The sequence below is a fragment of the Podarcis muralis genome, chromosome 11 (genome assembly GCF_964188315.1).
Source record: "Podarcis muralis chromosome 11, rPodMur119.hap1.1, whole genome shotgun sequence".
NCBI lineage: Eukaryota > Metazoa > Chordata > Lepidosauria > Squamata > Lacertidae > Podarcis > Podarcis muralis.
The window spans coordinates 7,243,241-7,265,162 of NC_135665.1; the positions used below are offsets into that span (position 1 = coordinate 7,243,241).

At 42.4% G+C, this 21,922-nt stretch overlaps 1 protein-coding gene across 7 annotated transcripts in view; it reads left to right on the forward strand.

Moving 5' to 3' along the window:
- NTRK2 (neurotrophic receptor tyrosine kinase 2) overlaps positions 1-21,922 on the forward strand; it is a 196,585-nt gene that overhangs the window by 15,673 nt on the left and 158,990 nt on the right. For all 7 annotated transcript variants that reach the window (XM_077936017.1, XM_077936018.1, XM_077936019.1 and 4 more), the window contains exons 2-4: positions 7,461-7,535; positions 8,790-8,861; positions 16,511-16,579. In XM_077936017.1, the coding sequence (XP_077792143.1) occupies positions 7,461-7,535; positions 8,790-8,861; positions 16,511-16,579 (216 nt within the window). The remainder of the gene's footprint in view (positions 1-7,460; positions 7,536-8,789; positions 8,862-16,510; positions 16,580-21,922) is intronic.

A 21,922-nucleotide genomic window follows, 5' to 3' on the forward strand; every position in this document is an offset into this window, starting at 1 on the left:
CATGGGAAATCTGGATCCAACCTTGATATATAGTCTTCCTTGTTTCAAGAAGAGGGTTTGGTACATTTTCTCCTTTTTCCTAACGACCAGCACAAATACAGTTGAAGTGAAAGTTAGCTGAATCCCAGGAACATGGCTGTTCACTAAGAAATGTTTGTTCATTAACCTTCAAAATGCTTTCCCCCAACACAATGAAATAAAGCTCAACAGATAACGGGGAGTGTTTTGTTGGGGAGGGCGAGAATGGGACGTGGGTGGAAAGTGTGTATTTGTAATTATGCTTTCCATAAAGGGGATTTATGGCAGTAGAGCTTGAGCTAAATTGCAGTATTATTTCTTTTTACCTATGTACCGTATTTTTCGCTCTATAAGACGCACCAGACCATAAGACGCACCTAGTTTTTGGAGGAGGAAAACAAGAAAAAAAATTCTGAATCTCAGAAGCCAGAACAACAAGAGGGATCGCTGCACAGCAAAAGCAGCAATCCCTCTTGCTGTTCTGGCTTCTGGGATAGCTGCACAGCCTGCATTCGCTCCATAAGACGCACACACATTTCCCCTTACTTTTTAGGAGGGACAAAGTGAGTCTTATAGAGCAAAAAATACGGTAGTTCATGTTAGTGTGTGGCGGGTTTTTGAGTGTGCTGTTGCTGCTCTGAATTGTGTGGGTCAACTTCAATGTTGCTTGTACAAGACAGGAACATCAAAAGGCTTACCGTATTTTTCGCCCTATAGGATGCACTTTTCCCCCTCCAAAAATGAAGGGGAAATATGTGTGCGTCCTATGGGGCGAATGCAGGCTTTCACTGAAGCTTGGAGAGCGAGAGGGGTCGGTGCGCACCGACCCCTCTCGCTCTCCAGGCTTCAGGAGAGCCCCAGCGCCAGCCCCACAAGGTCGGGGGACAGAGGGAGGCGGAACGCCACCATCCCGCTCTCTCCCAAAGTGGTTTGGAGGCTGACGGCGGGGAGACCCCGCCGCGAGCCCCGCAAGCTCCGGGGACAGCTGGGAGACGCAGCGCGTCTTCCTGCTGTCCCCAGACCTGATCTGAAGGCGGGCAGCGGGGAGAAGAGCGCTTCTCCCCGCTGCCAGCCCCACAAGCGCCTGGGGAAAAAAATAATTCCTCCCCTTTATTTCCCCCCCAAAAAACTTGATGCGTCCTATGGACCGGTGCATCCTATGGGGCGAAAAATACGGTAAGTAGACATATTTTGGCTATCAAACTGATTGAAGCATTGGAAAAGACTATAAACATGCCATGTTAAATTTTTAAAAAGTGATTCTTTACTTGGAACAAACTATGTTAAAGGGTCCTAAAGCATGAAGTGGATTAGTGTTATGAGTTTGCTGATATTCCTTAGCTTTTCCAAAATATTTGGGGTGAGTGAAACTGCTGTTGCTTGTGGCTGTATGTGTCATAAGCTAGTTTTGGAAAGATTAATTATCAGTTCTAGTATTCAGAAATGTAACATCTTTTTTAAAGAATAAGACACATGAGGAAAGTAATTTCTGGTGGGAATATATGAGTATTTAAATATATGTGCATATAAAATTGCAAGTTCGTTGTCTATCTTGGTTATATAATTGGACCTTCTGTATGTTGCAATCTCATGTCTTTTAAATTTTCTTACATACTGGACATTCAGTGTCCATAATATATTTCATTAGCTCTAAGCAAGTTGTTTTTAAGGCTGTATTAAGGTCCATGCAAGACCTTAGCCATCTGTCAGGGAACTGACATCGGAGACACGGGAGAAGGAGAGGGTCTCCGATTCTGCAGGTGAAGGTCCTAGCACAAGGGGGAGACTCAGGTTGGTGGAAGGGGAAAGAAATACGCGTAACACTCAGAGTCCAGGAGAGCAATGGGAAGAGGAGGGGGAAGGGCTCCGGGATTCTTCCCTGGAAGTCAGTGAAGAGAGCCCAGGCACTCCTCTACCCACGCCCACCCTGCGCAGGAGACTCCCGCGCAATGAGAGGCGGAGACGATTAGGTGTCAAACAGCTTTTATGCTGGCAGAGGTTTAAGAAACGCCCACAGACAGATTCTGCCAGCAACTGAGGGCAGCCGTGCAGAGATGGGCTGTGCAGTCCGAAGGGTTTAACCAGGCAACCAAGCACCCAAACGGGGTCGGCTTACGCACAAGTAACTCCAAACCATTACACCATCCAAGGCTATGTTCCGCATGATTGGCACGCTAAATTGGTTGGTTTGACAGGTTGGATTACGTGTTGCAGCTGGTGGGACCCCCATAATCTTTTGTAAGATCACTGCCCTATCCAGGCACCCAATCATTGAGTTTCAAGTATTTGTCCCTATTTGTGGGCCTGCAAGACAGAATTTGGATTCTCTTTGTGTGCCATCCAACTGACTACCCAATGGTACCTCTCTGAGTTGGGAGAGGTCTCAGGGGTGTTGTTGGTCTCCCTCAGATGTATTATGCAGAGAAGGATAGGAGTTTAAGGTATTTTAAGACCATTGAGAATAGTGTTCCTGCCCCCTGATATTTATTATTTTGCTGCTTTGCAAACCATTACATACCCTTCTTTGAACTTCAACATTTGTACTTTTCTATTTTATTGTCTTAACCATATATCTCTGTGCTACCTTGGGGGCCTTTTGAAAATAAAAATGGCATACAAACGTAGACTTCATCCTAAACTAATTTAGCTGATGAAAGGATTCTCTGTGTGTTTGTTTTGGGCTGAGAGAATACATACCAAATACATAGCCCTTGAACTTGCCAGGTTTTAGTTTTGGGGATTTTAGCCAGTTAAGATGGTAGCTGTTTTTTGAGCTGGGCTGAAATATCATAGAAAACAATTCTTTTGCTCTCCCCTCCAAGAATTATTTTTCAAACTCATACGTGAATTGCCGTAGAATTTTAGCCCCACCATGCTCCCATCCCCAGTTTCGTTACCTGTGATTATTGTTTAATATTGTTATAGGAAGCAATGGGCTTGAACTGTATTACTTTCCACCCCATTGTTTGCTTTATCCACCTTCATAAAGTAAAAATAGTTACTTTCTGTATTAACCAATCTGTTTAAAAACAATAATTTCCCTGCCCATCCCACAAAAAAATCTCTCCTACTGCAGCCCAAAAAACTGTTGAGAGAAGACTGCCTTCTCTCTGGAGAATATTCAGTGAAACGGTGGATAATGGAAACTGTTTTTGTTTATCTCTAGACTTTTTCTTTTACCATATATAACAGAGCCTACCCTGATATTCCCTGTTTGGGTTCTGAGAGTATCCATGTGCAGATGCCAAATTTTACAGCTAAATACAGTAATAGGAATTTGGAAGAGAAGAGCGGAAGCATGGAGATAGGTACTGCATGTTGATGATAAAAAGGTTGTCATTGAGGATTGTTGTGGCTTTGCCTAAAGACTAAAATAATGAGAAAGTGTACTTATCTTGTAGGTCAGTTGTGATCCTCACACTCTGCTTAAGTTCTAGCAATGGGGCTGGACTGGGCCGGTTACAAAAGCTTTAGATCTCAGGGCTGTTGACATTTTCCTATGGCATACAAATGGAACATTGGGGCTTCCATAATTTGCTCATGCCTTAGAGTGATTTTCTTGTAAGGCTATTCAATTAAATAAAAGGAAAGCTATTTCTAAGAGCAGAACACGCTACATTTCTCAAGATTGCCCTCAAAAAGCCATGGTAATGTCAGAGCTTTTAGGAATATTAATGTTTGATAAGTAACATCAAGGTAGAGTAGTTGTGAAAGAGGCAGAAATAGCCTTTAGCCAGAGCAGAGGTTTTGCTTCAAACCTCTGTCTGACTCAGGAGTCCGTGCACAGATCTGTACGTGTGGCTGGGATGGAGAGCACACGTCAGTTGCTGTCATCCCATCCCCAATTAACCCAGGTGATCTGCATTGTAGTCTGCAACACCTGGTGGAGTGAAGCAAAAGCAGTACAGTGCGTTGATACCAAAGTGCTTGCAAAGCAGACAGCTCTAAATTATTCAGGCAAGTGAACATTGCTCCAAGCAGAGGCAAGTAATACACTCTGCATAGTTCAACTTTGCATAGTTACTATCCTCTGGCCCTTTGGGAGAATTCCTTCCTGAACACCACTCTGCTCCCTGTCAGTGATGGTACTCTGAGCAGGCCAGCTTGAATAAAATATTGGTGGGTGGGGGGCAGCTAAGCCCCGCCCCACATAACTGATCACATGACACTGCACACACACCATTTCAATGGCAATGCCCATCAACTTTGTGGAGGACCGGCCAACTCAAATATTTTCGGGGGTGCAAAGGGACCTTGGTCCCTAGGAGTTGGCCCTTACAGGCATGTGACAAAGTCTGTCCACTGAGAATCACCCCTAACTTTACTGGGCAAATGTTTCCAACAACATCCAGTTAGGCAGGGTGTGGGAATAAGTACTTGATCTCAGAAGATCATAGCAGTGAAGAGAAAGATTAAAATCTGTAAACAACCTAGCAAGATCCCCAAATCCTATCACTATATCAGTGTAGTTCTTTGCTCCCATTCTATTCTGTTCTAAAATGTTATTTCTCTAATAAGAGTGAAGCCTTCAGGCTTTCAGCTTGAAAAAATAAGGACAATTTTTTTATAGCTAGTAGTCTTTTAATTTAAATACCTTCCTCCTATTATATCTTGTCTCCATTGTTATTTTACTACAGTCATCGTGTCACCATTTAAATTTAAGTAGATCAAATTCTCTTATTCTGTATTCATTGTAGAATTCTCTATTTGTTTAGATGGCCTACATTGTCTTGTGGCTTTTTGCCTTTTCAAAAGGATGGCTCCCTAGCTAATAACATGTACTGTTATGCTTTGAATGTATTGGTTTTGAGCTCATCCTGTTTGTTCTACACAGCAATTCTCCATATCTCTGTTACCCGCAGGGTTTTCCAGCATGCCCCTCCTTTCTATCCAAGATTGCTAATGAAAAGAGAATTAAAATAATAATTCCAAGATCAATCCATAAGCACGACCTTCTGGTTCTGAGTAGAAAGTTTAAATTGATGTGTTGTCCATCTTACAGTTCCTATGTTAATATCTATTTGTAGAGAATTTACATCTAAGGTAAACCAAGTGGGGTGCATTTCCTGGTCCACCCAGCAGAGGGCCACAGGCAAACACCCAAAGCAGTGATTGGTGTAAGCCTGTAAGCCTTCAAGCCATGGTTCTTAGCCCCATGCTGAACTTTCATCTATCCAGTCTGCTCCCTGTTGGGAAAAGAGACAAAGAAACAGCATGGACATACCTGACAATGCTTGGAGCATTTCCACCTCAACAAGGGGGCACCAGAGGACACATTTTTCCAAGGTTCCCCTTAAACTTGGAGCTGCAAGAAGCAGCCCATGGGGGGGGGGGATTTCAAATGCCTCCCCCACAGCTGCAATTCTTGGTTTTAGCACTGCATAGTAGAGGATCCACAGCTTGGGTCACATTTTAGTGACCCAAGTGCAGGACCCAAGAGACCAGGCATTTGATTATATACTCAGGGCCGTATTAAGCATATCCGGCGCTATGGCGCTAAGATCCCTCTGGTGCCCCCCCCCCGGCAACTCCAAAACAAGGGAGGGGGCAGTGGAAAATGTCCTCTCCTTCCCCCACTGCCCTGATCCCCGGCGTGGTGGCAGCGATCAAGCAGGAAATCTTGCTGGTAGACATGCTCTCTGGCACCAGGGCACCTAGGAAGGCTGCGCCTTTTGCCAGGAAATAGGAGGACGACAACGACCGGGAGCAGGGCCGTCTTTAGCAGATGCAGAGGCTTGGGAGGGAAGTTGCACACCCGCCAGCCATATAGTTGGCGGGGTGCAGCTGGCGGGCGTGCAGGGAAAGGGGAGGCTGCTGGCAAAGCCGCTCAGCTCCCCCACTTGCTAGGGCGCCCCTGAGAGACCGGCGTCCTGGCGCAACGAACCACTAACACCAATGGGAGAGACAGCTCTGTATATACTAACAACATTGTGAAACTAGATTATGAAAACTGAAAGGCTGGTAGTTAACCTGTGATATCAGCTTTAATGTTTTTTCTTTTTCTTTTTTTTTTAAAAAAGCATGCATAAGGGGTTACATACTTAGTTGAAAGACAATAACGGGAGGAGGAATGTGTCGATTGCCCTTATGTGTAGGGAGAGTGTACATCAGAAGGAGCCTGGTTTTTGCTTTTTAATGTAAACAAATAGAAGAAGAAAGAAGGTTCTTTAGTAACAACCCTAATTTATCCTTTCACGAGACAACCTGATTTTGTAAACAGGTTTTGAACATTCAGCGTGAGATCCTTTGCCTAGCTTGAGGAGAGAATTGCTCTAATGTGAACTGACGATCAACAAGGGGTTTCTCCTTATTATCTCTAGTGTTGCTTCATGAGTTTTGCACTGTCTCTTAATGAGCACTAAAGGTTTAGATGAGTTTGCCTGTGATGGCTCGCAGGGGGGAGATTGTGAATAAACCTCTCCCGTAATTTCTATTTTATTTTATATTTATTTTTCTGTTCATCCCCTGCTGTGCTGTCACTGTGATGTGATGCACATGATACTGGTGTACTATGTGATGAAAACCAATGTATACCAGCAGTGGCTGATGTTTAGACTTCTCAATAACCTTCAGTCTAAGCAGGGTTTGGGGTCATTATTAGGCATGAATTTGGAGGGAAGATACATGGTTATTGGAAGTGGTGGCAGATGTTTTCCCCTGAATCAAGGGCATGATGAAAACGTTAAATGTCTGGTCATTTAAAAATGGATCCAAACTAGCAGACAGTCAATAACTTGTATCAAATTTGTACAGATCAGTTTTTGTAATTTTACATTTTAATATTCCAGTCTAAACAATTTTTGTGGTAGTTTTGTCCCCACACTTTAAGGCTTGAGATCCCTCAATTACTTACAGGTTAAACTCAATTACTTCTCATCAGATCTCTGTTGCACACATTGCCCATTTAACTCACGGTGTCAAATTATAATCTATGCTTGGTAGCCGAACATTCTGTGTTTGTGTTTTACTCAGGGTGTGATGTGATAGACACACAGAGTTCATTAGGACTAAGATCATTAGACTTTGCTAGTTATCTGTTCTGCTTTTTTGGAGAAAACCATCAACCTAGAAAGGAGTAAGTGAAATCCAATGTGGTATAATGGATTGAGTGCCAGAACAGGACCTCTTGAAACCTTATGCTTGTATTCTTCTATCTTATGATGCTCCTGCAAGCCTGTAGCCCTATTTGGGTGTTAGTAGTTCATGAAATTACCGGTGTGTGAGGGAAGAACAGGGGTGTGCCAGTCTGCCCTGTCCCTGCTGCTGTATCTACTGAGGCCACCTCTGCCCCAGCTGCCAGGGTTCTAAATCATATAGGGAGCCTATACATGTGTAGCAGGCCCCCAACTCCAGACCTTCCCAACAAGACCTTCCCCACTACAATAATGCATCAACAGCCTTCTTAACTGGCATCTCTCTCTCTCTCTCTCTCTCTTAATTAGTTACATTGCAAACCAACGGAAATTAGAAAGCATAAATGAAAGTGATGTCAGAAGCTACGTTGGATTAAGAAATTTGTGAGTATATCATTTTTCATATTTATTATTATAAACCACGTGTCTTTGCCCATTGCTGCATATGCTCTGTAGGGGCTTGGGCAGAGTTCCTGCATATTTGGGCATCCCTGCTTATTTTAATGAAAAGAACAACTTTGCAAATGAAAAAGAATATATGTCCTCTCCATTGCACTTTGAAGCTCTCACATGCACCGTGGACGGTTTAATAAGGGCAGTAGGTAAAGGTAAAGGTACCCCTGCCCGTACAGGCCAGTCTTGACAGACTCTGGGGTTGTGCGCCCATCTCGCTCAAGAGGCCAGGGGCCAGCGCTGTCCGAAGACACTTCCGGGTCACATGGCCAGCGTGACGAAGCTGCATCTGGCGAGCCAGCGCAGCACACGGAAACGCCGTTTACCTTCCCGCCAGTAAGCGGTCCCTATTTATCTACTTGCACCCGGGGGTGCTTTCGAACTGCTAGGTTGGCAGGCGCTGGGACCGAGCAGCGGGAGCGCACCCCGCCGCGGGGATTCGAACCGCCGACCTTTCGATCGGCAAGCCCTAGGCGCTGAGGCTTTTACCCACAGCGCCACCCGCGTCCCTAAAATAAGGGCAGTAGTGCTTAATAATCTTTAGAATCACAGTACTATGTGCCTTCCCCAAATGTGTGCCCTCCAGATATTTTGAACTACAGTGCCCATTATTTCTGAGCATTGGCCATGTGAGCCTGATGAAAGTTGTAGTCCAAAACATCTGGAAGGAGCCATGTTGGCCCTGGCTGCGTTAGACGTGCTGTGGTTACTGAACCAATATAAAAAACCAACTTCAGATATGAAATCAGCATGTCAAAATTAGGTTAGAACAACTGCAGGTGTCAATGCAACAAAAAAATTGTTTCCCAGTGTAATCATGAAATACCTTGAGCTATTAAGGTAAAAGATAAAGCACCCCTGGACAGTTAAGTCCAGTCAAAGGTGACTGTGGGGTGTGGCACTCATCTCACTTCAGGCCGATGGACCTGGCATTTGCACACAGGCAGCTTTCCAGGTCATGTGGCCAGCATGACTAAACCGCTTCTGGCGTAATGGGACACTGTGATGGAAACCAGAGCGCACGGAAACACCGTTTACCTTCCCACCGCAGTGGTACCTATTTATCTACTTGCATTGGTGTGCTTTCGAATTGCTAGGTTGACAGAAGCTTGAACTGTTATGCAGCATTAAAAAAGGGTTAAAGATCACTTGACAATTCTAACTTGCATTTGTGTTTTTTGCCAGAACTGTGGTGAATTCAGGTTTGAAGTTTGTCTCAACCAAAGCTTTCCTGAAAAATCCCAGCCTGCATTACATGTAAGTAAAAACTCACTTAATGGTTCCAGAACATGCAAAGCTTTATCATACATCATGACCTTATTTGCAATCCATGTGAAGAAAATTAGAGGGATGCTATTTAAAAATAGCAAGCTGTGACCTGCCCCAAAGTATTGCAGTGTATCATTGGTGCTTCAAGGCTCCTGATCAGGGTTCACACCAACCTGGAACAAACATTTTTTGTGGCTTGCGGAGGCGTTCACGTGTCTGTTCACGTGTGTGTGTAGATTTCAGGAGAGGGAAAAGAAAATGACATATTTCTCATCCCCTCAAAGCCTTTCCTGGCTGTTCTAAATGACAGGTTTGGGGCTGATTGCCAGCCTTGCACCTGTATCACTACGTAGCAAAGTGGGTGTGTCTGAAAAAAGAAAGGGAAAATATGCTATTTTCCTTTGCCTTCTTCTTGAAACCTCTCTGCATTGTGAGAAGTGGAAAGTTTTTTAATCTTAATCCTGATCCTGACCCTAATCTGTCCTGTTATGAGTTCAAGAAGGCTAATCCATGGCTCTCCCCTTTACTTTACTATTTATCCTCTAACACCTTTGAAAGCATAGAGCATTGTTGAACCATTTTAAAAGGTAAAGGGACCCCTGACCATTAGGTCCAGTCGTAACCGACTCTGGGGTTGCGGCGCTCATCTCGCTTTATTGGCCGAGGGAGCTGGCGTACAGCTTCCGGGTCATGTGGCCAGCATGACTAAGCCGCTTCGGCGAACCAGAGCAGCGCACGGAAACGCCGTTTACCTTCCCGCCGGAGCGGTACCTATTTATCTACTTGCACTTTTAGCATGCTTTCGAACTGCTAGGTTGGCAGGAGCTGGAACCGAGCAACGGGAGCTCGCCCCGTTGCGGGGATTCGAACCGATGACCTTTTTGATCGGCAAGTCCTAGGCTCTGTGGTTTAACCCACAGCGCCACCCGCGTCCCTGTTGAACCATTTTAGCACTACCTTAATTTCCCTTTTCATTAATACACTACTTACATTTTTCTGCATGCAGAAAGCACTATATTGTTTGCGGTTAGCCCTGTTTTGCCACCATACTGATGGCAGCGGATTGTTCAAGTTCAGTTTAGAAAGAATGATAAATGGAAAGCATCTAGATATATCTGGTTATATGTTGGAAGTGTGTTTTAAGTAAAGAAGTGGTTGCTGATTTTGTTTTTCATTCAGCCACGGATCTCAAGCTTGGAACCTAAGGGAAGAAAAATATTAGATACCAATGACCTGCTAATTGCCACTTTGCAAATTCCATGTTTTATATTTACACATAAAAATATCATGTATTCCTGTGAGACACACAGCACCTGAGCTAGCATCAGAACGCTGATGGAGATAGCCATTTAAATTCATATGCATATTTGTATACTGTATTGTCAAAAGCAGTATACTGCAGATATACAGCATGTACACTTGGATGCACATTCCAATGTATCTGAAGCAGCAAATGATATGCCTGTGGATATTTACTGTTGTATATATGTTATACAACAACAATACTTTATTGTGGTCCAAAGACCCACAAAAAAATTTCAAAACAAGATACAGTTAAAACGACCAGACAGACAGATGAAAAAAACCAAGGCCAAATGATCTTTGTTTCTTATAACCTCTGAAAGAAATTTTGCCACGGCCAGTGTAATATCATTTGACCTATCTTCCAAAAGATATTTAATATGGAAAGCTTCAGATTTTCCCTGTGTTCAGTTGGTCCCTTGCTTGCTCATATTGCCCACAATGCAGTAGGATAAGCTTTATACAATCGACGTCCTGGGAACAGAGCCTGTTCTGATAGGGGATGCCTCTCAGTCTGCCATTTAGAACTTCCGAGGGAAATACATTTAGTCTGGCTTTGGTAAATAAACACCGATAGGTAGGTACAGGCAAATTCCTGAGGTATGAGGATATTTGAAAGTCGTACCCATATTGGATTCCAGCTGCGACCGGTCTACAAATTACATAAGATCGGGATCGCAGGTCGCTATGTGAGATGTCCCAAAGCCTTTGCCTCAGGGATTCAAGGGCAGTGTCGTAACCTAGATGATGTAAGAGGGATGATGGCAGTCTAATCGAGGTGGCTTTTCTGGCCATAGTTTTCAGCCATGGGCTGACAAACTTCTCATTGATTAAATGTACTAATAATCCCTTCTCCAGGCCAAATACTGAGATCTTGAGCCAGTATCTCAAGGCAGCCCACCATGCTTTGGTGGGGAGTGGACATCACCTGTTTCCAGAAATAGAATTGAATTTGGGACACAGTTTGGGACCTGTAATAGGGACTGAAGAAACTTTGCCCGGAACCTGTCTAACTTAGGAAATGAACTGTTGTACCAGACGTTTGAAGCATAGAGAATTTGGGAAACAGATTTTGCATTAAAAACCCTTTTGGCTGATGGAACATAATGGCCTCCCCTTGTAAAAAAGAATCAGAGTATAGCGAGTTTGCTTATCTCCGCCTTTTGATAGGCGGTGTGCCTGTGGCAGTTCCAGGACTTTGAGTGATGAAAGCCCTAAATACCAGAAGCATTTGAATATATGTTATGCAGCTACATGTTCTGTTGAAAGATGCGGCTTCTTGAGTTTTGTCCCTGAAACTTATTGCATAGGCCATATTGGGATGTCATGCTAAACCACGATTGGCTTGTTTCAAACAAATCATGTTTAACATGAAAGGCAGCTTGTTGCTTCAGATGACATGACGAGCTGTTGGTTAAGCCAGGAGTGGGTAAGCTCAGGCCTAGAGGCCACGTGTGGCTTCTGTACGCCCCCTCTGTCAGGCCACACACCCTTCCCCCCAGTCCACATCAACCCTGCTTTTCTTCCTTAAGAGTTTCTGCCTTGCTGAAATGTGTTCTTGAGCTCTGATATTGCCTCTTTGTTCCTTGGATGGAGTATATAGAGCAGGGGTAGGCAACCTAAGGCCCATGGGCCACAAGCAACCAACAGGCACCCCCGAACCGAGCTGTCCGCTCGGCAATTCCCCTTGCATTGCTAAACCAGCCTGGTGCAGGGACTTGCTTCCGCAGCACTGGAATTCGAATCTGCTGGAGTGAACCGGCCCAGGCGAAGTAAACCTTGCTGACCCCTGATATAGAGGAATGTGTGTAGAACATAGCTTACTGTACCAAAGGTTTCATTTACACTGGATGCTCTGCCCACTTTTGCTTTTGACCCTGTAACTCACCGGGATGTGGCCACCACAAAGTAGAATCATAGAATCATAGAATCATAGAGTTGGAATAGACCACAAGGGCCATCGAGTCCAACCCCCTGGTGTGTGGATGAGGTTTCCCATCCTTGCGTTAAGCAAAAAGGGGGGGGGGAAAGGGGGAGCAAATGCTTTAGAAGTCCTCGTGACCACACTGGAGGAAGAGTGGGGAGGAGGCTTGCTGTGGCCTGTTCTAGTCAATTGGAATAATCATTTACCACAGCCTTCCTCAGCCTAAGTCCTTCAGGTGGTGTTGGACTACAGCTCCCATAATCTCAGACAATTAACCATTCGATCTGGGAATGATGGGAGGTGTGGACCACCAATGGCTGAGGAACCCAGGTTGGGCAAGACTGGTTTTGCGTGGCATTCAGACAGAGTCATTATTCATTTTCATATTAAGCTGAAAACAACCCAAAACAACCCCCCCCCCACCACTGTATATCATTGAGTCTCATTAACATTGGTGGCAAAAATCCAAGTGATTTCATAGGGAGTAATGTTTGCTTTTTCTACTGAAGTTTGAATCATCAGAGTGGCAGCATACATTTATGCATTTTGCTGTTTCTTGTCTTATAACAATTGGTGCATATCTAGGATTTGGAAACCATTTTTGTTTTTGTTTTTTTGGCAGACGTTTTAATGAAGATTGATATAACTGCATGAACTTTCCAACTAAGAAAACTATTTTGGCTTTAATTATGTCACAGGAGGAGCCTTTCAACTCCTTTTAAAATCCCTTTTTAAAAATAAACTCATTCCCAACAGTATTTCATGTGAAAATACTAATGATAGCAGCAAGCACTTAAAGCAACTGCAGTAACGTCAAATGCTAAAGAATACATTTTGTCCCCTCCCCAGATGAAATTTGTGTAGCCAAAATGCTTTCCTTTAGCTTGATTATTTGAAATCAGTAATAATGTAAACAAAGGAAAATAAACATTCCAGTAGATATTGCTTAAATGTAACTTACAGCATCATTGACTCAGTTCTGGCATTCTCACTGACTTTAAATTTCAAAACAATAACACTTAACAAGCCATTGAACAGCACTGTTTTAGCAAAGCCACCTGTTTGTAAATTCAGCAGTCAAAATCATTAATGACTTGTTATCATGCTGTATGAACAGTCACTGTGTATTTAAGTGCCTGAAGAAGTATTGTACGGTATGTGCTCTTCAAAACTTTGGGGCATTGATGCTCAGTGCATGCAAGTATATGCTAGGGACATTGAAGGGATTCAGTTCATTCTGTATTTTAAAATGAACCAACCAAATTCACATTTTCCGGATCATGAATTGCAAACATTGCTGTGAGGGAGAACATTTTCCTGTGATTTATTTTCTGTTTTGTATGTTCATTAGTAACAATGAATGGATGCTCATTGCAAATAAATATTGGGCAAGTTTGGAAGTTTCAGAGTTTTGAGCTTTGTTTACTAAATATGAGTAAATATACAAAATTGGTTTACTTTGGGTTGTTCTGCTCTTTTCTAAATTTTGCAATAAATTTTTTAGCTCACAAACATGCCAAATGTGTAAAAAAAAAGAGCATTTTCTGCTGTAAAAATCGCCCCCAAATGCATATGCTTAAAGTCCTTTTATAAAGAATGCAATCAACTTTTCATTCATGTTTCATGTTACTCCAGCTGTGTAATAACTGACGTGCTATAGCCTGGCAGATTTCTCAGCTACATAAAATGGTGAAAAGTAGCACAAGTAGGAACAGTGTAAAATGAAGTCTTGCTTGACTCCCTTGCCGAAAGAATCAGGGCTTGCCTAGTACACTTATTAAAGCTGCCCATTATAATAAGGTAGGCAAACACCTAATTCACCCTCAACTATGGGTGAGGAACCTGTGACCATCTGGTTGTTGATAGACCCCCAACTCCATTCAGCCCCAGTGCATGTGGCCAGTAGTCAAGAATGACGAGAATTGTAAACTAGTGTGATGTAGTGGTTAGAGTGTTGGACTAGGACCTGAGAGACCAGGGTTCGAATTCCCACTCCGCCATGAAGTTCATTGGGCCAGGCACTGCCTCTCAGCCTTAACCTACCTCATGGAGTTGTTGTGGGGATTAATTAAGAAAGAGGAGAACCATGTATACTACAAATGGCTTAGCATGTAACACTGGGTGCAGCTCCTAGTTCAATGTAGTTCATTACAAGTAGAATTGAAAGCACCTGATCTTCACTCAGGCAGAAGGCAGAGAGAGGAAGCGAGAGTACATGGTCCTGCGGCTCATAGCTATTGTACTACCAACCTTACTGTATGCTTGTGAAACATGGACCACTTACAAACGCCATCTGCAACTTATCGAAAGATTCCATCAACGGTGCCTCCGAGAAATCTTACACATCACTTGGGAAGACAGGTGAACTAATATCAGTGTACTGGATGAAGCAAAGATCACCAGTGTTCTTCAACAATGGTTCTTCAACATCAACTTCGTTGGACTGGTCATGTTGTACGGATTCCTAATTATCATCTTCCAAAGCGGCTACTCTATTCCAAACTTAAAAATGGAAAGCGTAATGCTGGTGGTCAACAAAAGAGGTTTAAAGACTGTCTCAAGGCAAATCTTTAAAATGTAGTATAAACACCGACAACTGGGAAACACTGGCCTGCGAGCGCTCCAGTTGGAGAGCAGCCTTTACCAAAGGTGTCATGGACTTTGAAGACATTCGAACTCAGGACGCAAGGGAGAAACGTGCTAAGAGGAAGGCATGCTTGGCAAATCCACACTGTGATCAACTCCCACCCGGGAACCAATGTCCTCACTGTGGAAGGACGTGTGGATCCAAAATTGGCCTCCACAGTCACTTAAGGACTCATTGTTAAAACCGTGTTTATGGAAGACAATCTTACTCTGCTACGAGTGATCGCCAAAGAAGAAGAAGATAATACAAAAATATAGTTCAGCATTGTAAACCAAACCAATACAGTGGTACCTCGGGTTACAGATGCTTCAGGTTACAGACTCCGCTAACCCAGAAATAGTTCCTTGGGTTAAGAACTTTGCTTCAGGATGAGAACAGAAATTGCGCAGTGGCTAAAGTGGTACCTCAGGTTAAGAACAGTTTCAGGTTAAGAACAAACCTCCGGAACAATTAAGTTCTTAACCCGAGGTACCACTGTATCTCCTTAGGACTATTCTAAGATTTTTTCTTCACTGCCCTAGGTGGATTTAATTCCCCCATCTTCTGTCCTAAGCAGCATATTAATAGCACTTTAATGATCCGGAGTTGACTATGCTACTACGACTATTTTTTGTTTTAATTTTTGATGACAGTGCCTTCCTTACTTCCTCTCTTTGGAGTGCTTCAGCTTCAGGTGCTGTGCAGTGTAGCTTCATATCCCTTACTTCAGCCAGATGCGCACTCAACTGGGATGGAGGTTGTGGGGAGGCAAAACTGGCAATTCATGGCAGCTTCTACACTTGTTCCCAGCATAGCTGTCAAGCGTCCCTTATTTGGCGGGACAGTCCCTTATCCCAGCGCCATGTCCCGCTGCTGTCCCTTATTGATGAGGCTTTGTTTGGCTGCTGGCTGGGCTTTCTGCCTTTGGCTCGCAAGGGCTCAGAAGTTGAACATACCTGTGCCCGGAAAATCCCTTATTTTGGCTGCTGATCCCTTATTTTCGAGGCTGCTGGTCCCTTATTTTCAAATCTGTAAGTTGACAGCTATGGTTCCCAGCCCTAAAAAAAAGGTTCAGGTCTGCAGAGATTTGTAGTCTGAATGGGAACATAGATGACAGGGACCACTACAGCATCTACTAAGCACCTCCCTTGTTCACCGGGAACATTTTATTTTATTTTATTTTTCCTCCTTTGTCTCTTCTTCAGTGAAGGTGTACCCACCCCCACAGCACAGATGACCATGTGAACATAATCTAGAGCAAAATTGCCTCTGATCTTCAATCTAGTAGAAGACATTAAAGCTCATTATAGTATGACGCCCTGAATGCTTAATTGACGTGAAAGGCCTAATGGCTGTATTTTGCCATTTTCCCTGTGATCTTTCATGCAGTTTCAAAAGGATATATAAAAAGCTTATGAAACTTCTTATTTGGCATGTGGTCAGGGTTTAGGTAAGTACAGTTTTCAATGAAGGATCAAAGAATACATGGTAAACATGTATATTGCTTATGAATAAGTTGAGCATGTAGTCAACATCTGAGAATGTCTTTGGAGTAAAACTTAATCCACATTTTTCCTCTACATGAATAGACCTGTTTAAAAGTGCACATCATGATGAGTGTTTGCCTTTGTGTTGTGTCTCATCTTCAAGTTAAAGTACAGTCCGTATCATTTTATAGGCCATCACCCAATAAAAAAACCTGAAAGTTGGTAGCTTTACAACATTGCAATATTTTTGTTTCAGATGGTTTTTTACTTTTAATAATGACATTCTGTTTCTTCACAGTAACTTATCTGGAAACAAGTTCTCAAGTTTGTCCAGAAAGTCTTTCCGCCACCTGAATTTGACTGATCTGTAAGTAATTGTTTTGTTTTGTTTCTTAAATGTTGAGGGTTGGTTGTTGTAATAGTTACCATTATCATCGCCATCCAGCCCAAGCCTACTTCACAGGGTTCTTGAGAGGATAAAATGGAGAGTGTTGAAAGCTTGTGTGCTGTCTTGGAACTCCTTGAAGGGAAGGTGAGATATAAATAAAATAATAAATAAATAAATAAAAATAACCATTATCCAGTTTTTAATGGACATGGAATATACCAAGGAAATACTTGTGGGTTTAAGAAAAGGTAAATTTTACTTTGCACAGGCCTAAAGACATTTGTGTGCTCTGGAGAATCACATGGGTTGGTCACTACCACATGTTTTGTCTCCATACTCCACAAGCCGTTACTGGGAATGTTTGGGGACTGTGGTGGTAAAGAATATGGGACAGATACATGTGATGAGCACAATACAGACAAACCACTTACTTCATCCCATGGAGACAATTTAAAGAGGCTTCCATGCAATCAGTGAAAAGGACTCCTAGGCTAGAACTCTTTAGCTCTTCTCTCTTCCCCCTCAAACCACAGAATCCACACTGCAGATCAATTTACTTTTGAAACACTAGAGAATTGCAGTGGCAGTAAACTGTGCACTATGGGAAGCCCTTGAGCAAGCCTAGCATCACCTGACCCCTTGACCTGATGAGAATTACTGAGCCCTTGGTGAAGCAGCAGACTTAATTGCTTCACCTAATTAAAGTTTTTGAGTTACTGGGGCAGTATCACAAAACTTGTAAAAGTGGACCAAGTGATGTTTGAGCTGTGCTTATGAAGAAGCAGTCAGTAGGTAACATACCATGGTCATGGGAATTCACATCCTGTCACTCTAAAACGTTTCTGTGTGAATTGGATCTTTTCGTTCTTTCGTCTTTGTCCTGCTCTTTTGGAACTTTCTTCACATCTTTATTGCACTTGTCTTTCTGGTGAAGATGTACAGTAAAAGAAAATTTTGTTGTTTTAATCAGTTGATAGAGAAGAAGTAAACTAGGACTATCTGGAGGATTTAAAAACTAGATTTGTGTTTGATTTTATTTCCTGCTGCTTCTTAAACTTGTCTGAAGGCACATTATCTTACCTGGACTCGTTGTGTTGAAACCAGTGTTAATTCTACTCAGAGGAAACCTATTGAAATTAAATGGACATGCGTAACTTAGATTCATTTCAGAGGGTCTGCTATGAGTAGAATTTAGATGGATTCAGCTCATTAGCTATAATACCAGTAAGTGTATATTTTAAAATATTTGTTACATATTCCTTTTTAGGGAAGCCATATCATTTACTGGTTTTAGAAGTTCCTAAGGAGAGCCTAATCTTAGTTAGGTCCCATGTTATGTGCAGGGTATGGAAATTTGATAGACAAGTGGAAAGATACTATGGCCTTGTGATTACAGTTCAAGAGGCAGCATTAGTTTGCATATTTTTGTAATGTAGTAGTCATCAAGCAGCTGGATGAGAAAGATTATTTTTTGAGGAAATAGAGTGACCATGTTTGGTCGATTATATCTCGGTAAGCTGAGATATGAAGAAGCCTTTTGAATGTGTGAGCAACTCCTTTGCTCCATTGAGTATTTTCACTAATCCAACCTCTATAGTAAAGCTTGTACTATTCAGTTGAATGTGATACTTTTTTTGTCAGCTCATATTAATGTACATTGCTTGCATAAACAGCCTAATGATGGCATTTTATAATTCTCCTTTTGATCTTTCATCTGGGTGCACATAGACTCTCAAAAGTTTAAAGAACTTGTGCTAGCACTGGCCAGGATTTAAGTGAGTTCAGTTTTCAACTTGTGATTAAAAGAAGGCGTAGGAGCACCCACTTTGCTCATGGCTAAATTGAGCATGTAATTGAGACTATAAAAGTTGGCTTGATAGTGGAATCTGCCTCATATATCTGTAGGTGCCAGGTGGGGCATTGAGTTACAAAACTTGATTCTTCTGTGCAATGAAAGTGAGATATGAAATTATTCTTACTGAGGAAAATAATCCAATCTCCTGTTCTGACTGTCCTTTGACTTCTCTGTAATCAAACAAACACTTTGTTTTAGATGTCATGGTAGACATGAGTTGAGAGAGGTTTTAAAAGGCCATAGCTTTAAGTACATTTTAAGAGATTGAATTTGTTGATTATAAGGTATTTGGATGCTATAACAATAAGTCAGTCTAATAAAGTAGAGATTTGAGGGGAGATGGGAAGTTATTGGTATAACAAGGGTAGAGAACCTATTATAAAATGTAACAATAAATGGGTAGCAATAATCTGAAAGAAATATTACTGTGAAAAGCGAAGGAACAATGTACCACATTTGATGTTTACTGAGCAAAGGGCAGGGAGCTGATCCATAGCTGTCAATGTTTCCCTATTTTCAAAGGGAAATTCCTTATTCTGAATAGGATTCCTTGCAAGAAAAGGGAAACGCTGACAGCTGTGAGCTGATCATTAAGATTTAGGAGGTGGGTAAGTCTGGTTTGTGCTGCTAAAATGTGCTGCAATATTAAAGACAGAGGAAATGTTTCTGAATGGCCCACTAAATCTCCAAGGGAAGCTAGTTTATAATCTGACAAACACAGCCTTGTAAACAAAGGTTACTAGCCTGCAATTTTTCTTTTACTAGCCTGTTGTGGCTGGCAGGGTGAGAGAGCTCTGTCCCTCCTGCAGTAGCATTTACATTTCTTTGCATGGATGATGTAGCTTCTCCCCTCTTGCAGCATGCTTGGTTTCTTTGTTGGGCACAGAGGAAGGATGGAGTCTTCCATCACCCTTCTGCTGGCCTCTTTATGCGCCTGCATGCAATTCCATGTGTTTACCTAAATGGAACCAGCGGAATATTGTTTAAAAGGCAATAAATGTTGGAAATGTAATGAGGCTGAAGGTACCTTCTACCACCTTTGGTGGACCTGCCCGAAGATTAAAGCCTTTTGGGAAATGATCTATAATGAAATTAAGAAAGTCCTTAAAAGGACCTTTCCTAAGAAACCTGAGGCTTTTCTCTTGGGCATGGTAGGTCAACTGGTGTTAAAGAAGGATAGGACGTTTTTTATGTATGCTACTACAGCAGCAAGGATTCTTTTAGCAAAGTATTGGAAGACACAAGAACTACCCACGCTGGAAGAATGGCAGACGAAGGTGATTGACTACATGGGTCTGGTGGAGATGACTGGCAGAATCCGTGACGAGGGAAAAGAGACAGTGGAAGAAGACTGGAAGAAATTCAAAATATATCTTAAAAATTGTTGTAAAATTGAGGAGTGTTAAGATGTCAAGGAATTGGGAAATAGAGAATTGCAGCTGTAATCAATAAGTTAAAGAAGAACTTAAAAGAAATTGAATTGAATAATTAGTTAATGAGGAGTTGCTGAAGAAATGTAAAACAAGGATGCAGAAAAGGGGAGGTATGGGGAAGTCCGGGAAGTAAGGTATATGAAAATAAGATTATGAAGTTATACATGTTTATATGTTTGTATGTCTGTGTATTGTGTATTGTTTGTTTTTATTTTTTGTGTTTGGAAAACCAATAAAAATTTATTTTTTAAAAAAAATAAAAGGCTAGGCCAGTATGTACAGTGGGGATTTAAAGACCTTAAAGTTATAAGAAATTCAGATAAAAGTTAAAATAATCATGAAGCCACAAATCAGCATAAAATAAGTTTTCTTGGAATAGGGAGGGGCGACAAACCCCTAATCTACTATGCATATACTTTCATCTTTGTGTCCACCTGATTACCTGCTGGGTATAAATTAAGTACTGTATTATGGAAGTGTGATGATGATTATTAAGTAGTTGCCAAGTCCTTCTTTCGGTGTCTCCTCCAATACAGTGGTACCTCGGGTTACAGACACTTCAGGTTATGCGATTTCGTGTTGCGCACTGTGCCAAACCAAGAAGTACCAGAATGGGTTCCTTCCAGGTTTCGGCGCATGTGCAGAAGCACCAAATCGCGACCCACATGTGCACAGATGCGGTGCTGCGGGTTGCGAACACTGCGGGGTGCGAACGTGCCTCCTGCACGGATCACGTTCGCAACCCGAGGTTCTACTGTACTCCTGGATTAGACCTGGGCAAAGCTTTAGTTTGGCAGTGTGGCAGTGTCATGACAGGAAAGTGTGAATGCTATCTTGAGGTTGAGGGACTTTGGCACCTACTGAGTTGCCTGAGTGCAGATAACGGTTGCAGTTAGGCTATTGAGAGGCTGACCCATGGATACTTTTTCCTTTTGTATTTGCTAGCTAAAGGCTACCATCCATATGCATGGCTAATTACCATGTACTCTGTGTAGCTGTAAACCCAGATTTGCCACCAACAGTTTAGCAAGCTGGTGGAGATACACTTGCCAAGGAATCAGAATTGGCTGCAAATTCTTGTCTAGTGGTTAGTTGGTGACAAATTGATAGATTTATGTTCCGAAGCCACTGTTTACATTTCAAGGGAAGCCTCACTTTCTGCCAATGGAAAATTTCAATGAAATCTAAAGCTCCAGAGAGACATTTTTTGTTAGGACCATGGCAGGCAGAGAGACAGAGGGAAAGAGATTGAAACTTCCTCTCCCTCCCCATCTCCAGTCCTGAGGCTCTTTGGGCTTCACTTCTCACTCCTATAACAAAAACAAAAACAAACCATGTATGTAAAATTTTACTCAGTTTATCCCTCAGATGCCAGAAATTCAGCATTCCATTTTATGAGAGAGGGGACACTGGGAAGACCAGACCATCTCCCAGCCTTCTCCACTGCCCCGTGTTAAAGGAGAATTAAGGTGGGGCGTGAGTCTGTTTGATACAGTTGTCTCTCTTTATTGCAAATCCCATCCTCTCCCTCTACTGTCTCCTACGCACCCCTGGAAGAAATCCAGTGCTGACCCAAACCACAAGGTTTGTAGGAGTGGGGTCTTAACTTTTCCAGTCTGTTAGCGAGAATTTGTCAAATCTGTAGAACAGTCTGTTTTGATCGGAATTATCTACTTTGGCTTGGGTCCAGTCCAAATCAAGAGCTTTGGAAACATCTGAACTGTTATGAACATTCTGCTGAGATTGCATTGGCAAAAAGGATTTTGAAGATCGTGGTCAAATCAAATATAACTCCTGTAGATTATTATAATTAGTGCTGGTTTGTTTCTTCTTTTAATGAAATGTCTTTGGCGGCTCAAGCGGCACATAAAAAATTATCCTCATGAAACATAGGTATGCTTTTATGAGCAAAGTTGAGATAATGTTCCGTTCCCGAGCCAGACATCTGGATGTTCTGTGTTGTGTTTCTCTCCAGCATCTTTGCACTTAGCGCTGATTTGTGGCTTTCATGTGTGTTTTAATTATAATAGTTCT